Consider the following 16,959-nt stretch of genomic DNA (forward strand, 5'->3'; position numbering starts at 1 on the left):
GAAGGCAGGATAAAAAAAGGAAAGGAGCCCGAGCCAGTTTGGCTCCTTGGATAGAGCGTTGGACTGCAGACCAAAGGGTCCCGGGTTCGATTCCGGTCAAGGGCACGTACCTCGATTGCAGGCTCTTCCCTCGCCCTCGCCCGCGTCAGGGCGCCTGCAGGATGTATTTCTCTCTGTCTTTCCCTCTCTCTTCCACTCTCTCTAAAATCAACGGGAAAATATCCTCGGCTGAGGATTAGAAGAAGAAGACAAGGAAAAGAATCTGACGGACCCGGTGCGCCTCCAGCTTGGCGTCCCTTGGGGTTCGCAAGGAGCCCCGGGGTCCCAGGACCTGCCAAAGCGTCCCGGCGCGCAGTGCCCGCGGCTGCCTCCCCACACCCCACCCCGCGACCCGCATCGGGACTCGGAGCCCGCGGGCCGACCTGACCCCGGACAGCTCCCACCTGCGCTGCCGGGCGGGGCTGGGCGGGGCGGGGCGCGCTGGCTCCCGGGGCCGCAGTGTCGCCGCAGCGCCCGCCCCGCCCGCCCGCTCCTCCTCCCCCCGCCCCGCCCCCCACTTGGCGGCCGCGGTCCCCGAGCGGCTCTAGAGCGGACGCCGCGCTCAGCCCAGGTGAGCGCCCTCCCCGGCCCCCGGGACCTGACCCCGCCACCCCGGCCCGACCCTACGACCCGCCACCCCGACTCTGTTCCCGGGTTGCTGCCCCGCAGCCGCCGCACCTCGGGGTAGCCTGCGAGCTCGCGGGTCTCCGACCTGGGCACTGCGCTCTGCGGGCTGAGGTTCGCCAGCGGGGGGGAGAGAGAGAAAAGCTGGGGCGGTGGGAGCGCCCCTCTTCCTCCCCCCTCACCCCCCACCCCCCGCGCCGGCCCTCCCCGCTGGCCGCGCGGCCCTACTGTGTGGCATTCCCCGTTCCTGGGCCACCCGGTCTGGTGGGGCGACCTGGACGATGCGAGAAGGCTGCCTGAAAGGGCATCTCAGGTGGCCGGACTGCACGTGCAGAGGCAGGGAGAGTGCACAGAAGGGGCTGTGCTTGAGCCCAGTGGGGGGAAGGGGGGAGGTGAGGAGCTTGGAGGCCATGGGGAGGAAGGCTGGAAGCCACCGAGGTCCTGAGCGGGGGCAGGAGCCTCCCGGGGTGGGTATGGAAACGGCTCCTGTGACTCTTGGGGAAGAGCGGGACCCAGGGGAAAGAAGGGGCAGTGCAGAGGAGGGGGAGAGCCTCTCCAGCCTGCGCTAGCGGGCGTTCTGGGACAGGACACAGGCCCCTAGTGGATCATACAGGCAACTGTTACAATCTTTTTTGCATTGGGCAGCTTGTGGGCAAGGGACGGACAGCACTCTGCAAAAGCTTGGGGTCCCACCCTGGCTGGTGTGGCTAAGGTGGTGGGAGTGTCCTCCTGAGCAGGAAGGGTCTTGGTTTTGATTCCTGGTCAGGTATATAGGCAAGTTTCGGGGTTCCATCCTCGGTCAGAGGGCATACAGGAGGCAACCGATGGGTGATTTCTCTCACACATTGATAATTCTCTCTCTCTCTCTCTCTCTCTCTCTCTCTCTCTCTCTCTCTCTCTCTCTCCTCTCAAATAATCAATAAAAAAAAGACATATCCTCAGGTGAGGATTTAAAAACAAAAAAACTTGGGGTTCCCTCCTGCCATGTCCCTGGCAAGGACTTGTGCCTTTGAGTGCGGGTGTCTGGGCCTGCAGGAAGCAGGAGGACGCCAAGCTGGCTTAGCACACAGTAGCCCTGGAGTAGGCCTGGAGAAGGTCCCAGCACCAGCAAGTCTGCTTCCAGGCCCAAGGCTCTGGGGGCGTCCAGACACCTGAGCACCTGGGAAGGGAGGGAACAGCCTAGCCAGGCACCTGGTGTCAAGGTGAGGTCCCACCTTTTCTGGGATCTGTGGTCCAGCAGGAAGGAGGTGGGCAGGGCTGAGCTAGAGGTGAAGCCAGGACCTGGGGAGAGGCCTGCTTGTGCCCAGGGAGGGTGCAGGCAGTGCAGGTGGTGGCCATACTTTGCAAACCTGCCTTGGTGATGAGTGAGGGAAAGAGCATGGGTGTGCCCAGGTGGCCTTCGGGTGCCTCTGCCTCCTGGACTGTAAGGAGTGCCACTAGGGCAGGTCAGATCAGGTGCCAGGCAGTAGGTGGTCCTTCCCCAACCTTTTCCCAGGGTCCTTGCTGGGATCTGGGTGAGACCTAGTAGGCTTCAGCTGCACCTCAAGTTAGACCGTAGGGAGAACTTCCAGGGAAAGCAAATGGGCTGACTGTGGGATAGACTGTGAGGAAGTCCGCTGTAAACAGGGCAGCTACACTTTTGTCCTGAGTCTTGCAAAGTCCAGTCTCCTGGATGGCCCATCCTGTGGCCTTGGCTGCAGGGATCTCTCGGTTGACCTGGTGACCTCTCCCCTAGCTCTGTGGCTTGCAAGGTGATCTGCTGGCTTCTTGGGTCCCTGCCCATCTTGGAACTAAGGTGGGAGGGGGATGGGAGGCCACCCAGATGCTCCTTCCTACCTGCTGCTTGACTTTGGCGAGTCCTTGGCTCCTCCGTTTATCCATCTGCTATTGGGCATGACCTCAGTGTCGTGGGCCTGGTGGGCATTTGTGAAGAGTGAAAGTGGGGGTGGGAGCTCATGGCTGCCAGGCATAGTCTGTGGCAGGACTGTGTGCCCGGGCTTGCCGCCCACTTCTGTTCACTGTGGAGCTGGGTTTCCCTGGGGACCAGTGGACTGGCCCAGCCCCAGCCACCCCCAGCCCCTCCTGGCAGCAGCTCCCACTGGGAGGAGGGGTAGAGGCTGGGCTGCCTCCTGGACCCCTTGCCTGGCTTCCAGGGCCTGGCAGCCTGGGTCTACTTCTGGGCTGGGAGCAAGAAGCAGGGGCTGCCCTTAAAGGAGGTGGGTATCCATAGCCTGGCAACGAGGATGGGTGCAGGGACCAGGGAGCACTAACTGTCATCCCCTTGTAGGAAGAGGACCAGGAAGGCTCTCATCTGCCCAAGGGGATCTGGTGTTTGACCCCAGCCATGGTGGCCTCCCTGGAGAAAGGAGGGTTGCAGGGCTCCCAGGCTGCCAGATCTTGAGGGGGCAGCAGAAACGGGGGAGTTCCTGGACAAGGCCGCTGTGGGGCTGGACTTACAAGTCTGGCAGATTCCTCTGGCAGTGGGCACAGCCCAGGCAAAGGTGGGAGTGGGGAGTGAGGGTGCTGAGCCTGGAGGGCCTCACAGGGGAGGTGCCCTCCAGGGCCCCATTGTTCCTCTGGGGTCTGGCTCCCTTATTTGAAACATCTCCCAGCTCCAATGTGGGCCTCTTCTAGGAGCCCCAATCCCTACAGATGCTCCTCTCTCTACCCCTACAGGTCCTGAAGGCAACTCCAGTTGGGATGGCAACATCAGCATTTCTAAGGGCCGTGGGGGGTCCAGCCCCGCGAGGGGCACCCTAGCCTCCCACAGCCCACCATCTGTGCACCTGCCCCCTGCCCATTTGAGGGCCACTCGCCATGGGCGGCTGCTTCTCCAAGCCCAAGCCAGGTACCTCCTCTCTTCTTGCTTACCCCCTCCGTCCACCTTCTACCCTCCTTTCCTCTCTCCATCTCTCCTCCCTCCTCCCTGCCACCTTCCTCCTCCCCCTCCCTCTCTGCCTCAGAAGTAGGTCAGGCTGGGTGGCAGCCGAATGCTAATGCGCTGCAGGCGGGAGGGGGTGGGGGGCCTGGAGCCATACTTCTGGCCCCCCTCCAGTGACCCTTCCTCTTTATTTTGGGGCTTTGGGTGCTGGTGGTAGGGATAACAACTGATTCTTTCTTGGAAAGGCTAGGGGAGGGTTCCTCCTGCCACAGGGCAGGGAAGGGTGGCTGTGTCCCCCAGGGCCAGGGAACAGGGCTCTGGGGACAGAGGTCCTCAGCCACTGTGGGGCCCGGGGTCTGCACATGACCTCTCTGAGCCTCAATTTCCCTCTCTGCAAAATGAACCTGACCTCTCAGAGTTGCTGAGAGAGCGGAGTGGACCGATCCCAGCTCTCTTCACCTCTCCTGACCTCTGTGTGACCTTGGGCCACTTTCTTAGGCTTTCAGGGCCATTCATACAGGAAATCCCCACCCTGACTGGCCCAAGGAGTTTCAGCCCAGGGTGCTGGGAAGACCTGGGTGTGCTCTCGGATGGAGACTCTTCTCTGCTGGGCTCTCCCTTGGGCCCCACTTTCCCTCCTTTATCCTCACAATACCCAGGAAGGCAAGGGGCGCAGGCATGCCACAGAGGAAGAAATTGAGGCCAAAAGGCCTCCCTAGCACCTAGGCAGTGCCCCGCCCACCCTGTCCAGGCCACGCTGCCCAGGATGGCTCACCCCATCTCCCCTTACCTGATACCCATCGGCTCCATTACCTTGGAACGCCTGAGCCTTTTCTCCTTTTCCTGGGTCTGAGGGGAACTTGGGGCAAGAGGAGATGTGTGACGCCCTGCCAGGCAGAGGGACTCGCCCACACCTGCCCTCCCCTCACTCCTGTGCTGTGGACACTCAGATCCCACCACCTTACCTGCCTCCTTGGTAAATGATGTCCATTGTCTTGACCTCAGCCTTCCCCCATCAGAGTCGGGCGGGAGGATGCTGGCTGGCCCTGGCAGGAGGCCCTGGGCAGAAGATGCCACCTGTCGTTTCCTTTAAAGAAACACAGAGGCTGGTCTGCCTGGGACCCCCAGCCCCAGGACTCCTAGTATAGGAGCTGGTCACACGTACCACCCCAGACACAGTGCTGAGAACTGGGCCTCTTGAGTCCAAATCCAGCCTCCCTTCCTGAGTGTGTGGTCTTGGGCAGATGACTTCACTTCTCCGAGTTTTGTGTTCTCACCTGGAAAATGGGCTAATAATTCTGCACCCACTGCAGGCTCTTGCGCTTAGCAAAGGGTCTGGCACATAGGCAGCACTTGCAGAACGTTATTCTGTCCTCTTTTGGGGCTAGACTGGCTGCAGCCAGGACTCCCCTGTGGGGCTATGGCGGGAAGGCAGGAGCTCAGGCCCCAGGCACATACCCTGGGCCGATCAGGGATGAGACTCAGGGAATTTCAGGGTGTGGGAGTGAGAGCATTTGGCCATGAGGGTTTAGCAGAAGATCAGAAGGGACCGCAGGGAAATCAGGTAAGTATATCTTTGTGCACATTCTTCACTTTTTTTTTTAAAATATATTTTATTGGTTTTTCAGAGAGGAAGGGAGAGGGATAGAGAGCTAGAAACATCGATGAAAGAGAAACATCGATCAGCTGCCTCCTGCACATCTCCTACTGGGGATGTGCCCGCAAACCAGGTACATGCCCTTGACTGGAATCGAACCTGGGACCCCTCAGTCCGCAGGCCGACGCTCATCCACTGAGCCAAACCGGTCTCGGCACATTCTTCACTTTCTACCTTGCTCAGAGCACATCAGCACACATTCCTTCCTCCCCATGCTTCAGTGGCACTGTGTTCCTTATAGGAAGTGTTCCAGGTCAGACTCCTGCTAAGCTCAGAACTAGAAGGAAGTGCACCTCTCTTGGTATCTGCTCACCTGCCTTTTATTCGGCCACAAGTGCTACAGAAAGGCTTTCCCTTTTCTTCACAGCTGCCAGGAAGCTCGAAGCTAGCCAATAAACCACTATTACCCAGGTGCATCTGTTGAGCTTCTGCTCTGGTTTACATATTGCATATGTTATCTCCTTCAGCATCCACTCACCAGTGGGCAGCTGGGAACCATGGAGTTGGGGTTGCTTTGGCTCTTGAGTGAGCAGAGACGCTCCTCCCCTTTCCACGCTGCTCCTGCCTTAATGGCTTTCAGTTAGATTGCTCCAGGCAGCGCCTCTGGAAGGAGGTGGAGGATGAAAACAGCCGGGCTGGGCTCTTATTGGGCCCTTGCCAAGCTGCTCTTGTGAGCTCCCTCTCTAAAGCTCACACAGCTGGTGTCAGCTGGGTTCAAAGTATTTTTCTCTTTAATTCTTCTGAAAACATTCTAACACTATTACATAAAGTGTGGAAACCGGAGGAAAAGCCCACTCCGCCCACAATCATCCCCACCTGACACAACAGCTTCAGCATGTGGTGTGCCCAGGTGCCCCGCCTGCCCGCCTGGAATCACAGAGTGGACCTTCACTCCAGCTGGGGGCTGGAACTTGAGGATGGGGGGCTGCCCTCCAGTCTCCCAGGCCAGGCCATGGTAGGGGATTAGCACAGCATGAGATGAGGGACATGCAGGGGCTGGGCAGCCAGGGAAGGCAACACCTGAGCTGTGTCTAGGTGGATGGGCAGGAGTTAGCCAGGGCCATGGGCCAAGGGAATTGCATAGGCAAAGGCTGGGAGGCGTGACTCTGGGTTCTTCCCTTCTGAAGTGTCAGGCTTGAGGGTGTGGAGAGGATGAGAGGTGAAGCCGGGAGATGCCTGGAAGCTCTGGTGCCTTGGGAGTTAGGAGAGGAACCTTCTGCTTCCTCATTGGCCCACGCTGTGCCAGGGGCTTAGCTTTCACTCAGCCTCCCTCCCTGCAGCAGCAGCCCAGGAGGCCGGATTATCACTGCTCAAAATTCTGTTTATTGTTCCCTTCTAATTGGAAAAATACCCCAGGCACTTTGTGGGGAATTTAGAAAATGCAGAAAAGTATAAAGAAGAAAATGACAGTCTCTGGCAACTCTCCCCGAGAGTTGGCCCCATGGGCAGGCCGTGGAAGTATCTTCTGTGTTGAGGCTGGTGTGTGTGGGTGTGTGGGGGGCACTGTGCCCTCTCTGCTCTGTCCCAGACCCCTGCATGTGAAGATGCTGAAAAACCAGGGCTTGGTAAATGCTGAAAGATTCTCGAACTGGTGAGAATAGCTATTTTTAAAAGTTGAATTTATGTCGTGTACACTTTTTCTGAATTTTGAAAAAAAATTTCAAACCGCCCTAACCGGTTTGGCTCAGTGGATAGAGCGTCGGCCTGCGGACTCAAGGGTCCCAGGTTCAATTCCGGCCAAGGGCATGTGCCTGGGTTGCGGGCACATCCCCAGTAGGAGATGTGCAGGAGGCAGCTGATCGATGTTTCTCTCTCATCGATGTTTCTAACTCTCTATCCCTCTCCCTTCCTCTCTGTGAAAAATCAATAAAATATATTTTAAAAAAAATTTTCAAACCTATGGGGAAGTTGCAAGCCTAGAACAATGAACCCTCAATTTCCCATCGCTCAGATTCATGGGCTGGGACCTGAGCTACACGGATTTGGGATGCCCTGTTCTCACTTGAGTCAGATGCTAAACCTGCCCCTTATATACCTCAGGAATGTTGTTGTCCTCCCCTGGGGACTGTCTTGGGAGTCAGAGCAAGATTCAGGGCTTTTCCTCCACACAGATTCCTGGAGAAAAGGCGATGTCAGGGTGGAAGGAGTTTTGTTTGTGCCCCGCTCACTAATATTGTTATTGAAAAAAAAATCACGCAGAGATCAGTTCAGGCCCACCCAGCACCCACCCTGCTGCCCCTGCCCTGCTTCGTGCCTACTGTAAGGCTCCTTGCTGGTGGAGTGGGTGAGGAGGTGGGCGGGCGGCGGGCTCACCGTGCCCCCTACCCCCCGACAGTGGAGCTCAAGATCGAGGTGGTGCTGCCTGAGAAGGAGCGGGGCAAGGAGGAGCTGTCAGCCAGCGGGAAGGGCAGCCCCCGGGCCTACCAGGGCAACGGCACTGCCCGCCACTTCCACTCGGAGGAGCGTCTGCCTGCCCCGCACCCCTACCCTGGTGCTCAGGACTGCGTGGAGGCCGCTGTCTGCCATGTCAAGGACCTCGAGAATGGCCAGTGGGTGCTGGGCCTGGTACAGGGGTCAGAGGGCCCCAGGTGGGAGGGCAAATACAAGCCCTAGGTAAGGTGGATGGGGCGGCCTGGCGGGGCCCAAGGCTAGCTCCCAGCCTGGCCACAGCCTTGTGGCTTCTGCTGGTCTGGGCCTGCTCCCCAGAAGGCTGGACTCTGGGAGGAGGTGCTGCCTCACCCTGGCCTGAATTCTGAGCGTAGCCCGTCCCCAGGATGCGGGAAGTGGAGCTGGGCTGGGGGAAGGTGCTGCTGGTGAAGGACAACGGGGAGTTCCATGCCCTGGGCCACAAGTGTCCGCATTACGGTGCACCCCTGGTGAAAGGTGAGTTGTCCGGGTCTCCTGAAGTGGGCGTGGCCACGGCACCATTAAGCTCCAGCACCACCAGGCCCAGCCCAGCTTGGCTCCTCCCTGGGCCTCCAGTTCCTCACCTCCTGGTGGGGTCTCAGGGGCTGTGTGGAAGGGCCAGCAGGTGCTGGGACACAGGAGACCTTTGGAGAGGGGCTCCTGCAGGTGACTCCCAGCTCGGCACTGCCTCCTCCCAGGCGTGCTGTCCCGGGGCCGGGTGCGCTGCCCCTGGCATGGCGCCTGCTTCAACATCAGCACCGGGGACCTGGAGGACTTCCCTGGCCTGGACAGTCTGCACAAGTTCCAGGTGGGGCTGGGTGTGTGGTGGGTAGGAGCCAAGGGCTACAGGTCAGGGACGGAAGCACCCAAAGCCTGGTTCTGAACCCCTCCACTTACAGGTGAAGATTGAGAAGGAGAAGGTGTACGTCCGGGCCAGCAAGCAGGTAAGTGTGTGGCTTGGGCTCAGGTAAGAGGGAGAGCCCGAGGTGGGCATCTGGGCCCAGGGAACAGCTTGTGCAAAGCCCTGTGGTGGGAGGGAATCTGGTGAGTGTGGCCGGGGAGCAGAGTGAAGGGTGCAGGGCGGGGATGAGGCTGGTCTGCTGGGATTGTGTCAGGGAGGTTGGCCATGACCCCAGCTGCCCCCCCCCGCCCCCCCGCACCCCCCCCCCCCGCGACTCCCAGGCCTTGCAGCTGCAGCGAAGGACCAAGGTGATGGCCAAGTGCATCTCTCCAAGTGCTGGCCACAGCGGCAGCACCAACGTGCTCATTGTGGGTGCAGGTTGGTGTTGGGATCATGAGAGGCAGGGTGGGATGGGGGAGAGGTGGTCCCTGATCCGCAACCCCCTCCCCTCAGGTGCTGCCGGGTTGGTGTGTGCGGAGACCCTGCGGCAGGAGGGCTTCTCAGACAGGATCGTCCTGTGCACACTGGACAGGCACCTCCCCTATGACCGGCCCAAGCTCAGCAAGGTGGGGTGGGGTGGGGTGGGATGAGTGGGGGTGGGGGCTCTATCCCTCTCGATGCAGTCAGGCCCACTCAGAGCTTTGCTTGCTGCCCATTGGGGGTCCAGCCAGCTGCCCTCTGCTCATGCCCCAGAGTTTGAAGATCTGGGTTTGTTGAGTTCTGTCCTGCACCTCCTGTGTGACCTGGGGCTGGCTCCACCCTCTCGGGTCCCAGGTCCTCTGTTGCAAAATGGAACGATGGCTGCTTGGCTCTGTCTCAAGCTGGCTCTCTCCTACAGTCCCTGGACGCCCAGCCTGAGCAGCTGGCCCTGAGGCCCAAGGAGTTCTTCCGAGCCTATGGCATCGAGGTGCTCACGGAGGCTCAGGTAGGGACAAAGCTGGGCAGCCCTGAAGGGCGTGAGGTCATGTAGGCTCCTAAAGATATGGATGTGCTCTGCCCTCCTGGCCTTGCTGCGCCGGCACCTGGGGGTGCTCCAGGCCTGGGAGGCTGCACTGGATCTCCTGTTTGGTAGGGTCCTGGACACATGTCCCAGGTTCCCAGTGTGGGGGCATAGATGATTTGCTTGGGGCTGGGATGGAAGAACCTGGTGGGACTTGGGAGTATAAGATGGGCTTTGAGGGAAAGGTGAAGCTTAAAGAGTGAGGAGGGCCCTGGCCAGTTTTCTCAATGGTTAGAGCATCAGCCCTCAGACTGAAGGGTCAGGGGTTAGATTTCAGTCAAGAGCATGTGCCTGGATTTTAGGCTCAATCCTTGGCCCCGGTGGGCGTGAGTATGGAAGGCAACCGATCAATGTGTTTCTCTCACATCAATGTGTCTCTATGTCTCTCACCCTCCTTTCCACGCTCTCTCTCTCTCTCTAAAAAAAAAAAAAAAAAAAAAAAAATCCTTGGGTGAGGATTAACAAAAAAAGAAATAAAAAGAGTGAGAAGGAATTGCCAGATGAGGGAGGAAGGACAACCCAGGTGGCAGGAAAAGCCCCCATGGAGCTGCTTAGAGGGACTGGCCATGCCCCGGGGGTACTGCAGGAGCCAGAAGAGGGTGGCCGGGCCCAGGTTCATGCTCTGTCTCGGGCGGATTGCAGGTGGTCACAGTGGACGTGAGAAACAAGAAGGTCGTGTTCAAGGATGGCTTCAAGCTGGAGTACAGCAAGCTTCTGCTGGCTCCCGGGAGCAGGTGGGAGTGTCTGCCCTGCTGGCCCCTGCTGGACACCAGGCAGGGCACCGGACAGGATGGGTGGGCTCAGGGCGCCAGAGCCCCTCACTGACACTGGCTGTGTCTCAGCCCTAAGACCCTGAGCTGCAAAGGCAAAGAGGTGGAGAACGTGTTTACCATCCGGACGCCTGAGGATGCCAATCGCGTGGTGAGGCTGGCTCGGGGCCGCAACACAGTGGTCGTGGGAGCCGGTTTCCTAGGTGAGCGGCTGTGGAGAGTGGGGTGGAGGTGGCCGGTCCCCAGGCAGTGCTGGCCCTGGGAGGTGCAGGGTGCCAGCCGCTGCCTACGACCCCGGCCCAGGGATGGAGGTGGCTGCCTATCTGACGGAGAAGGCCCACTCGGTGTCTGTGGTGGAGCTGGAGGAGACACCGTTCAGGAGGTTCCTGGGGGAGCGCGTAGGTCGTGCCCTCATGAAGGTGAGCCCACCCTGGTCCCCAGCCCCTCAGAACCCTGGGCACCCAGCCCAGCCCCAGACGGGCTCTCACCTACCGCCCATGGCCCACCTGCCCTGACAGATGTTTGAGAACAACCGGGTCAAGTTCTACATGCAGACAGAGGTGTCGGAGCTGCGGGCCCAGGAGGGAAAGGTGTGCCCTTCTCCCGGCCCCCGGCCGCTCTCTGTCTCCGCTCCCTGGTGCCCGGGAGCTGGGCACACCTGCTCACCCGCCTACTCCCCACAGCTGAAGGAGGTCGTGCTGAAGAGCAGCAAGGTGGTGCGGGCTGACGTCTGTGTGGTGGGCATCGGTGAGTGGGTGAACAGGCGGGCATGAGTGAGCAGAGCCTTGAGCCAGTCCCTTCCCTCTCTGAGCCTCAGTGTTTTGTTTTGTTTTAAGGTTTTTATTGATTTCAGAGAGGAAGGGCGAGGGAGAGAGAGATAACAACATCAGTGATGAGAGAGAATCATTGATCGGCTGCCTCCTGCACACCCCACACTGGGGATTAAGCCCGCAACCCAGGCATGTGCCCTGAATGGGAATCGAACCGTGACCTCTGGGTTCATAGGTCGACACTTAACCACTCAGCCACACCGGCTGGGCATCCTGAGCCTGTTTTCACAGCTGTAAAATGGGAACCACCACTATACCCGCCTCAAAGGGCTGTTGGGGAATGGGCACACGCGGCTTGGCCACTGCCCACTCGTACTTGAGTCCATGGGCTGCCCTGTGAGGGCCGCAGGACACACATGCCTCTAGCTGGTCCCTGATCCAGTTGAGATGCCAGTTTGGGAAGGGACAAAGCTGGGGGTGCAGCACAGGGCTGGGGTGGCGCGGTGTGCCCACCCTATCAGGGGGCTTCCTGGGCTTCTCAGAGGAGGTGACACCCGGGGCCTAGCGGGAAGCATGGAGGTCTGTGGGGATCCAGGCCGAAGGGACAGGACACACACAGGCTGCAGGGCATGCAGCCCATGGGTGGTCAGCCTGGGGCTGGTTGTGACCAGTGAAGGGTGTGGGTCACGCAGAGCGATGAGACAAGAGACGTGGACACAGCGGCCCCATCCTGTCAGGTGCGGTGCCCTCCACGGGCTTCCTGAGGCAGAGCGGCATCGGTCTGGATTCTAGAGGCTTCATCCCTGTCAACAAGGTAGGGCTGAGTAGGGTGGGAAGGGTGCTGGGCTAGGGGCAGGGGGAGGCCCAGGGCAGGGCCCCTTTCCCTCTCACAGAGTCCTGTGCCCTCTCCCCACAGATGATGCAGACCAATGTCCCAGGCGTGTTTGCGGCCGGAGACGCCGTCACCTTCCCCCTGGCCTGGAGGAACAATCGGAAAGTGAACATCCCACACTGGCAGATGGCTCATGCCCAGGGTATGGCCAACCCCACAGCAGGATAAAGGGGGGGAGCGGGGTGGGGGAGAGGCTGTCCCAGGACCTCAGCCTCCCCCAGGCCCATCCCTCAGTTTCTGACCTTGGGCCCTGATTGCTGGTGGCAAAGGCAGTCAAAGCTCCTGGGTGGCCTGTCTGGGCCAGCCTCATCCAGGTGATCAAGCGGCTCACAGAGCAAGCCCTGTGTGTGGCCCGTCTCCAGAGACCTCCCTCCTGTGCTAACTGGACACCCCTTTCAGCCAGCCACAGCACCCCACCCCACTTGTCCTTCCAACAACCTCTCCTTTTATTTTATTTTTTAAAAATATATTTTATTGATTTTTTACAGCGAGGAGGGGAGAGGGATAGAAAGTTAGAAACATCAATGAGAGAGAAACATCGATCAGCTGCCTCTTGCACGCCCCCTACTGGGGATGTGCCCGCAACCCAGGTACATGCCCTTGACCGTAATCAAACCTGGGACCCTTGAGTCCGCAGGCTGATGCTCTATCCGCTGAGCCAAACCGGTTAGGGCGAACAACCTCTCCTTTTAAAAAAAATATATTTTTACTGATTTCAGAGAGGAAGGGAGAGGGAGAGAGAGAGAGAGAAACATCATTGATGAGAGAGAAACATTGATTGGCTGCCTCCTGCATGCCCCACGCCGGGGAGCGGGCCCACAACCTGGGCATGTGCCTGTCTGAGAATCGAACCATGACCTCCTGGTTCATAGGTTGATGCTGAACCATTGAGCCACACTGGCCGGGCCAGCAGCCTCTCCTTTTCTTTTGCACTCAAAGACACACGCTCACCAGGGAGAGAGAAAGGGATTTAGTAGGACGTGGGCCACCTCCCCACTCAGGGGCTCTGTCTCTGTTGGGTCACTGGACTGACTCTGGGAACCCAGTTGTCTCATGCAGACCCCTGTGAAGTGGCCATCTGGGCCTGGAAACCTGGGGCTCAGTGGGGAACTGTTGTGCTCTCTGAGGAACAGACTTTCCCCCTCACCAAGCCTCTGACGATGTGCTCACTGTACACACCTGGTCTAGGCCCCTAAGCTGCAGGTGCCAGCAAGTTAGCTACCTTATAGGGAGGACCCCAGACTCCCTGCACCCACCTCCTCTCCCCCCTCTCCCCTCTGCCTTCACGTTATCTGAGCCTCTGCTGCCTGAAACCCCACTGCTGGTACTAATTTCTGTTCAGATCCAAGGTCTGAAGTTGGGGCTAGGTTGTTGTTGTTTTTTAATATTTTTTAAATTGATTTCAGAGAGGAAGGGAGAGGTAGAGAGAGAATCATTAATCGACTGCCTCCATCATGCCCCACACCCGGGATCGAGCCCGAAACCCGGCCATGTGCCTGACCATGTGCCTGACCTCCTGGTCACAGGTTGACGCTCAACCACTGAGCCATGCCAGCTGGGCAGTGCTAGGTTTTAAGGAGTCAAAGGCTACTCATCAGAGTAATGGGAGGGTCCAGGGGACTCTCATAGACATCCAACCATAGGGCTCCAGTGGGGCTTCATGAACTGGGAAGCCACCATCGTTATTCTCTCTGGGGCCCTGGCTGTAGCTGCTCTCCTGCCTCCCTCTTCAGACCCCATATGTCCCATGAGTTGCCTGTGCGCACACCTGAGGTGGCCGGGCAGCCCCACATCCTCAGGAAACCCACCTTCCGGACCCAGGACCTTTCATTCAAATTCTCCAGAGAAGCCATCTGAGTGGCCAGGTACCAATCAGCTGCAGCCAAGCTTGTGCCTCTGGACCACTGGGGAGGCGAGAAGGCGTAGCCCCATATGTGAGGGCTCCCTAGAGAGCAAGGGCAGGCAGTGCGGGGGCGGTGGGGGCTCGTGTCGGGCTTTCACTCTCCTGGGTCCCGCAGGACGCGTGGCGGCCCAGAACATGCTGGCGCAGGAGGCGGAGATCTGCACGGTGCCCTACCTGTGGACAGCCATGTTCGGCAAAAGCCTGCGCTACGCGGGTAACAGGAACCTGGGGACGGGGCGGGGCCAGGAGCCATTGGGGGCGGGGCCAAGGTGATAGCGGAGTGCGGGGTGGATGGGGCTTGGAGTTGGGGCGGGGCTACGAGCATCCTAGGGGCGGGGCCACGACAGCTGTAGAAAGTGGTAAAGCACTCACTGGAGGCGGGTACAGGGGGCAGTTAGGAGGGCACAGGACCCTGACCGGGTGGAACCCCATCGCCTCTGCTGGGATCACGTGGACACCGCCCGCCTGCCCGGCCCACAGGGTACGGAGAAGGCTTCGACGACGTCATCATCCAGGGGGACCTGGAGGAGCTGAAGTTCGTGGCTTTTTACACCAAGTGAGAGCAACGGGGTGGGGCAGGGGCACAAAGCCGCAGGACCTGGTCGGTAGGGGGAAATCATCCCAGAGAAGCCTTGCTCCAGACGAGGGGGCTTCCCGGAGAGGTGGGGTGGACGGAGGGGCGAAGGGAGGGGCAAGCAGGAGACACCGCCGAGGACAGGTGAGGCGGTGGGGTGATAAGTCCACCTGCCACGCATCGACAGGACATTTGATCCTTAGCACAGCTCTTTGAGGTGGGTGTGGCTATCCCGCGTTTACACTGAGGGAAGTCACACAGGTAGGCAGTGGTAATCCCAGGACAGGAACCCAGCCCTGAACCTCCATGGGAGTCCCACAGTAGCCCAAAGCCCATGTTGGGCTAAAGTGCAAAGCAGCGAGGGTTGGGTGCTCGGGACATCCCTGTTGTCCTGGGTAAGATCCCTTTCTGAGTCCCAGGTGGACAGGAGTGTGTCAGGGTCTCTGAGAACAGGGTAGTTACCAGGCTCAGCCACCCTCTCCCCACAGAGGCGACGAGGTGATCGCTGTGGCCAGCATGAACTACGATCCTATTGTGTCCAAGGTGGCTGAGGTGCTGGCCTCGGGCCGTGCCATCCGGAAGCGGGAAGTGGAGTGAGTGTGGGCATAGGAGGCCTGGGGAAGGGGACAAGAATTCTACCGAAGGACTGGCTCAACCTTCCTGTGGCAAGCAGCTGCACCACAGCCCTCTAGGGCGTCCCCCCACTCTCGGTCCCCATCAGTGTGTGGCTCCTAGTGCTATGGGGCCCTGTAGGGCATAGGTTGTGATTTGGGAGCGGGGCTGGTTATATGTGCTCTTGGGAGACAGAAGGAAAAGGGCCATGTCCCAGGGCAGGGTCAGTGCTGTGGGGGTGGTCAAGGCTCACTGCTTGGGCAATCCCTGAGCCTGGGACATCTGACTGGACAGGCCGTGCTGGACCTGGCAGAAGCCAGGTGGGGAAATGCAGCTAGTGATGCCCTGCACAGATGTGGGTGATGCTTTGGGGTCTGGGAGACACTGGACACCAGTCATTACCCTCATCCCAGTAACAATGGGAGTCGCCCTCTAGGTTCGACCTAACCTACAAAGAGCCTCCAGGGACTGGGGAAAGCCTGGAGGCCATGGGAAGGGGGTAGGCTTCAGACGAGCAACAACGACCACCAAGAGGGGACATAAATGACATGCTCTTCCCTGGCCTTCTCTGTCTCTCCCTCTTGCACTCGCAAAGGCTGTTTCTGCTGCACAGCAAGTACGTGTGCCCTGGCCTTCCTGTTGACTATTCCGAGCCGTTCCCCACTCAGCCCCGAGTCTGCACCTGATGGGCTTTCCCCTTTACCCAAGTACATCCCTGCTGGACACCAGACCCCTGCTGTCCTCAAGGGCCAGCTGCTCATGGTGCTGAGTGGGGAGCCTGCGCTCTTCTTCTGCCCTGACTCCTCCTCCCCTCCTTCCTGCAGGACCGGCGACATGTCCTGGCTCACAGGGAAAGGATCCTGAGCTTGCATGCAGCAGACTTGGGGCAGGCATGCTCGGGCACCAGGGACAGAGACCAAGCCCTGGGGGCAGGTGCCAACCTCCAATTTCCCAGGATCCCCCAGGGCAGAACCTGAGCCCTTCCAGTGCTTGCCATCAGCTGCCTGGCTCACCTCCAAAGAGGCCTCCACTGTTTCCAAGAGATGCTCACCACCCAAGGCCTCGACTGCCACCAATGGCTGGCAGCGGAGGTGGGACAGGCCCTGCCTCATCTCCCTCTATTGGGACCGATCCCCTGTAGGACCCTGCAACATATTAGACATTATCTCAAAATTAAAACGCACACATTTGCAGATCTGTGTGATTTCCACTGTGATTGGGCAGACACTCATGAGGGAGAAAGCACATGACAGGGAGACAGGCACACCCATAGATCGCTCAGGGCCACACCAAGGAAGTTTGGCCTGTGAGTGCCCAGGAGAGGGAGCAACTGATTCTGCCCCGGGGGTTAGGAAGGGCTTCTCCAACCAGTGTCTTGGTTTTGGGTGTTGAAGGAAGGGCATTCCAGGTAGAAGAGACTGCAGGTGCAAAGGGCTTGAGACGGGGCGTGCTTTCTCAGAGCTCAGAGGCAGCACGCGTTTGGCAGTTTGCGGGCATTTGCCCACTTAGGGCTGTAGGAGCTGGGTCCTGAGGCAGACCTCAAGCTTCTCAAGGCAGCCAGGGCTTCCCAACGCCGCATTTCGCAGGTGAAGAAACTGAGGCTCTGCTGTTAGAGATAAGAATCCAGGGCCTCTGCGCTACGCTGCCTCTCAGCCAATAAGAACAAGGAGGGTAGGCGCGGCGGCAGGTTCGGGCTGGGGTCCCAAGCAGGAGGGAAGAGTTGGCTGCCGGCGGAGGCCGCTGCGAGCTCGGAACCGTCCACCAGGGAGCCCGGGAGCGGCGGACGATCACGGCCGAGCCCCGCGCAGACAAGGCATGCCGGGAACAGCGGCCGCTCTCCGGACGGCGTGTGGCAGGGCAGGCGTCGGGGAAGTGCAGTCGGACGGGGCTGGGGATCGGGTGCCCGCACTCCGTGGGGACTGTTTCCCAC

General features: G+C 59.5%; 1 protein-coding gene across 3 annotated transcripts; it reads left to right on the plus strand.

The window, feature by feature from the left end:
- The first annotated feature begins 557 nt into the window (after positions 1–557).
- On the plus strand, positions 558–16,222 carry AIFM3 (AIF family member 3). 3 transcript variants are annotated; one of them, XM_081113892.1, is made up of 21 exons: positions 560–610; positions 3,340–3,511; positions 7,537–7,750; positions 7,975–8,084; positions 8,306–8,415; positions 8,507–8,551; positions 8,790–8,886; positions 8,962–9,074; positions 9,347–9,433; positions 10,151–10,242; positions 10,351–10,481; positions 10,582–10,697; positions 10,797–10,868; positions 10,962–11,025; positions 11,786–11,862; positions 11,965–12,082; positions 13,959–14,057; positions 14,324–14,399; positions 14,906–15,010; positions 15,625–15,645; positions 15,854–16,222. In XM_081113892.1, the coding sequence occupies exons 2-21, from the start codon at positions 3,481–3,483 to the stop codon at positions 15,891–15,893; spliced, it is 1,818 nt and encodes a 605-aa protein (XP_080970018.1). In that variant the 5' UTR covers positions 560–610; positions 3,340–3,480; the 3' UTR covers positions 15,894–16,222. The 3 variants fall into 3 exon arrangements, with proteins under 3 accessions (XP_080970019.1, XP_080970018.1, XP_080970020.1); XM_081113893.1 differs by lacking the exon at positions 15,625–15,645 and having other exon boundaries at positions 558–610; XM_081113894.1 differs by lacking the exons at positions 560–610; positions 15,625–15,645 and adding an exon at positions 2,764–2,879.
- The last annotated feature ends 737 nt before the right edge of the window (positions 16,223–16,959 follow it).

The sequence above is a fragment of the Myotis nattereri genome, assembly GCF_964212035.1.
Source record: "Myotis nattereri genome assembly, chromosome: 19".
NCBI classification, from domain to species: Eukaryota; Metazoa; Chordata; class Mammalia; order Chiroptera; family Vespertilionidae; genus Myotis; species Myotis nattereri.

What these genes read in the sequence shown, in the direction of transcription:
- AIFM3 (XM_081113892.1), top strand. Translation starts at nt 3,481, where the DNA reads ATGGGCGGCTGCTTCTCCAAGCCCAAGCCAG. An exon ending in ACGTCCGGGCCAGCAAGCAG is followed by an intron (nt 8,552 to 8,789) that starts GTAAGTGTGTGG and finishes CGCGACTCCCAG; the next exon opens with GCCTTGCAGCTGCAGCGAAG. An exon ending in GCTTCATCCCTGTCAACAAG is followed by an intron (nt 11,863 to 11,964) that starts GTAGGGCTGAGT and finishes CTCTCCCCACAG; the next exon opens with ATGATGCAGACCAATGTCCC.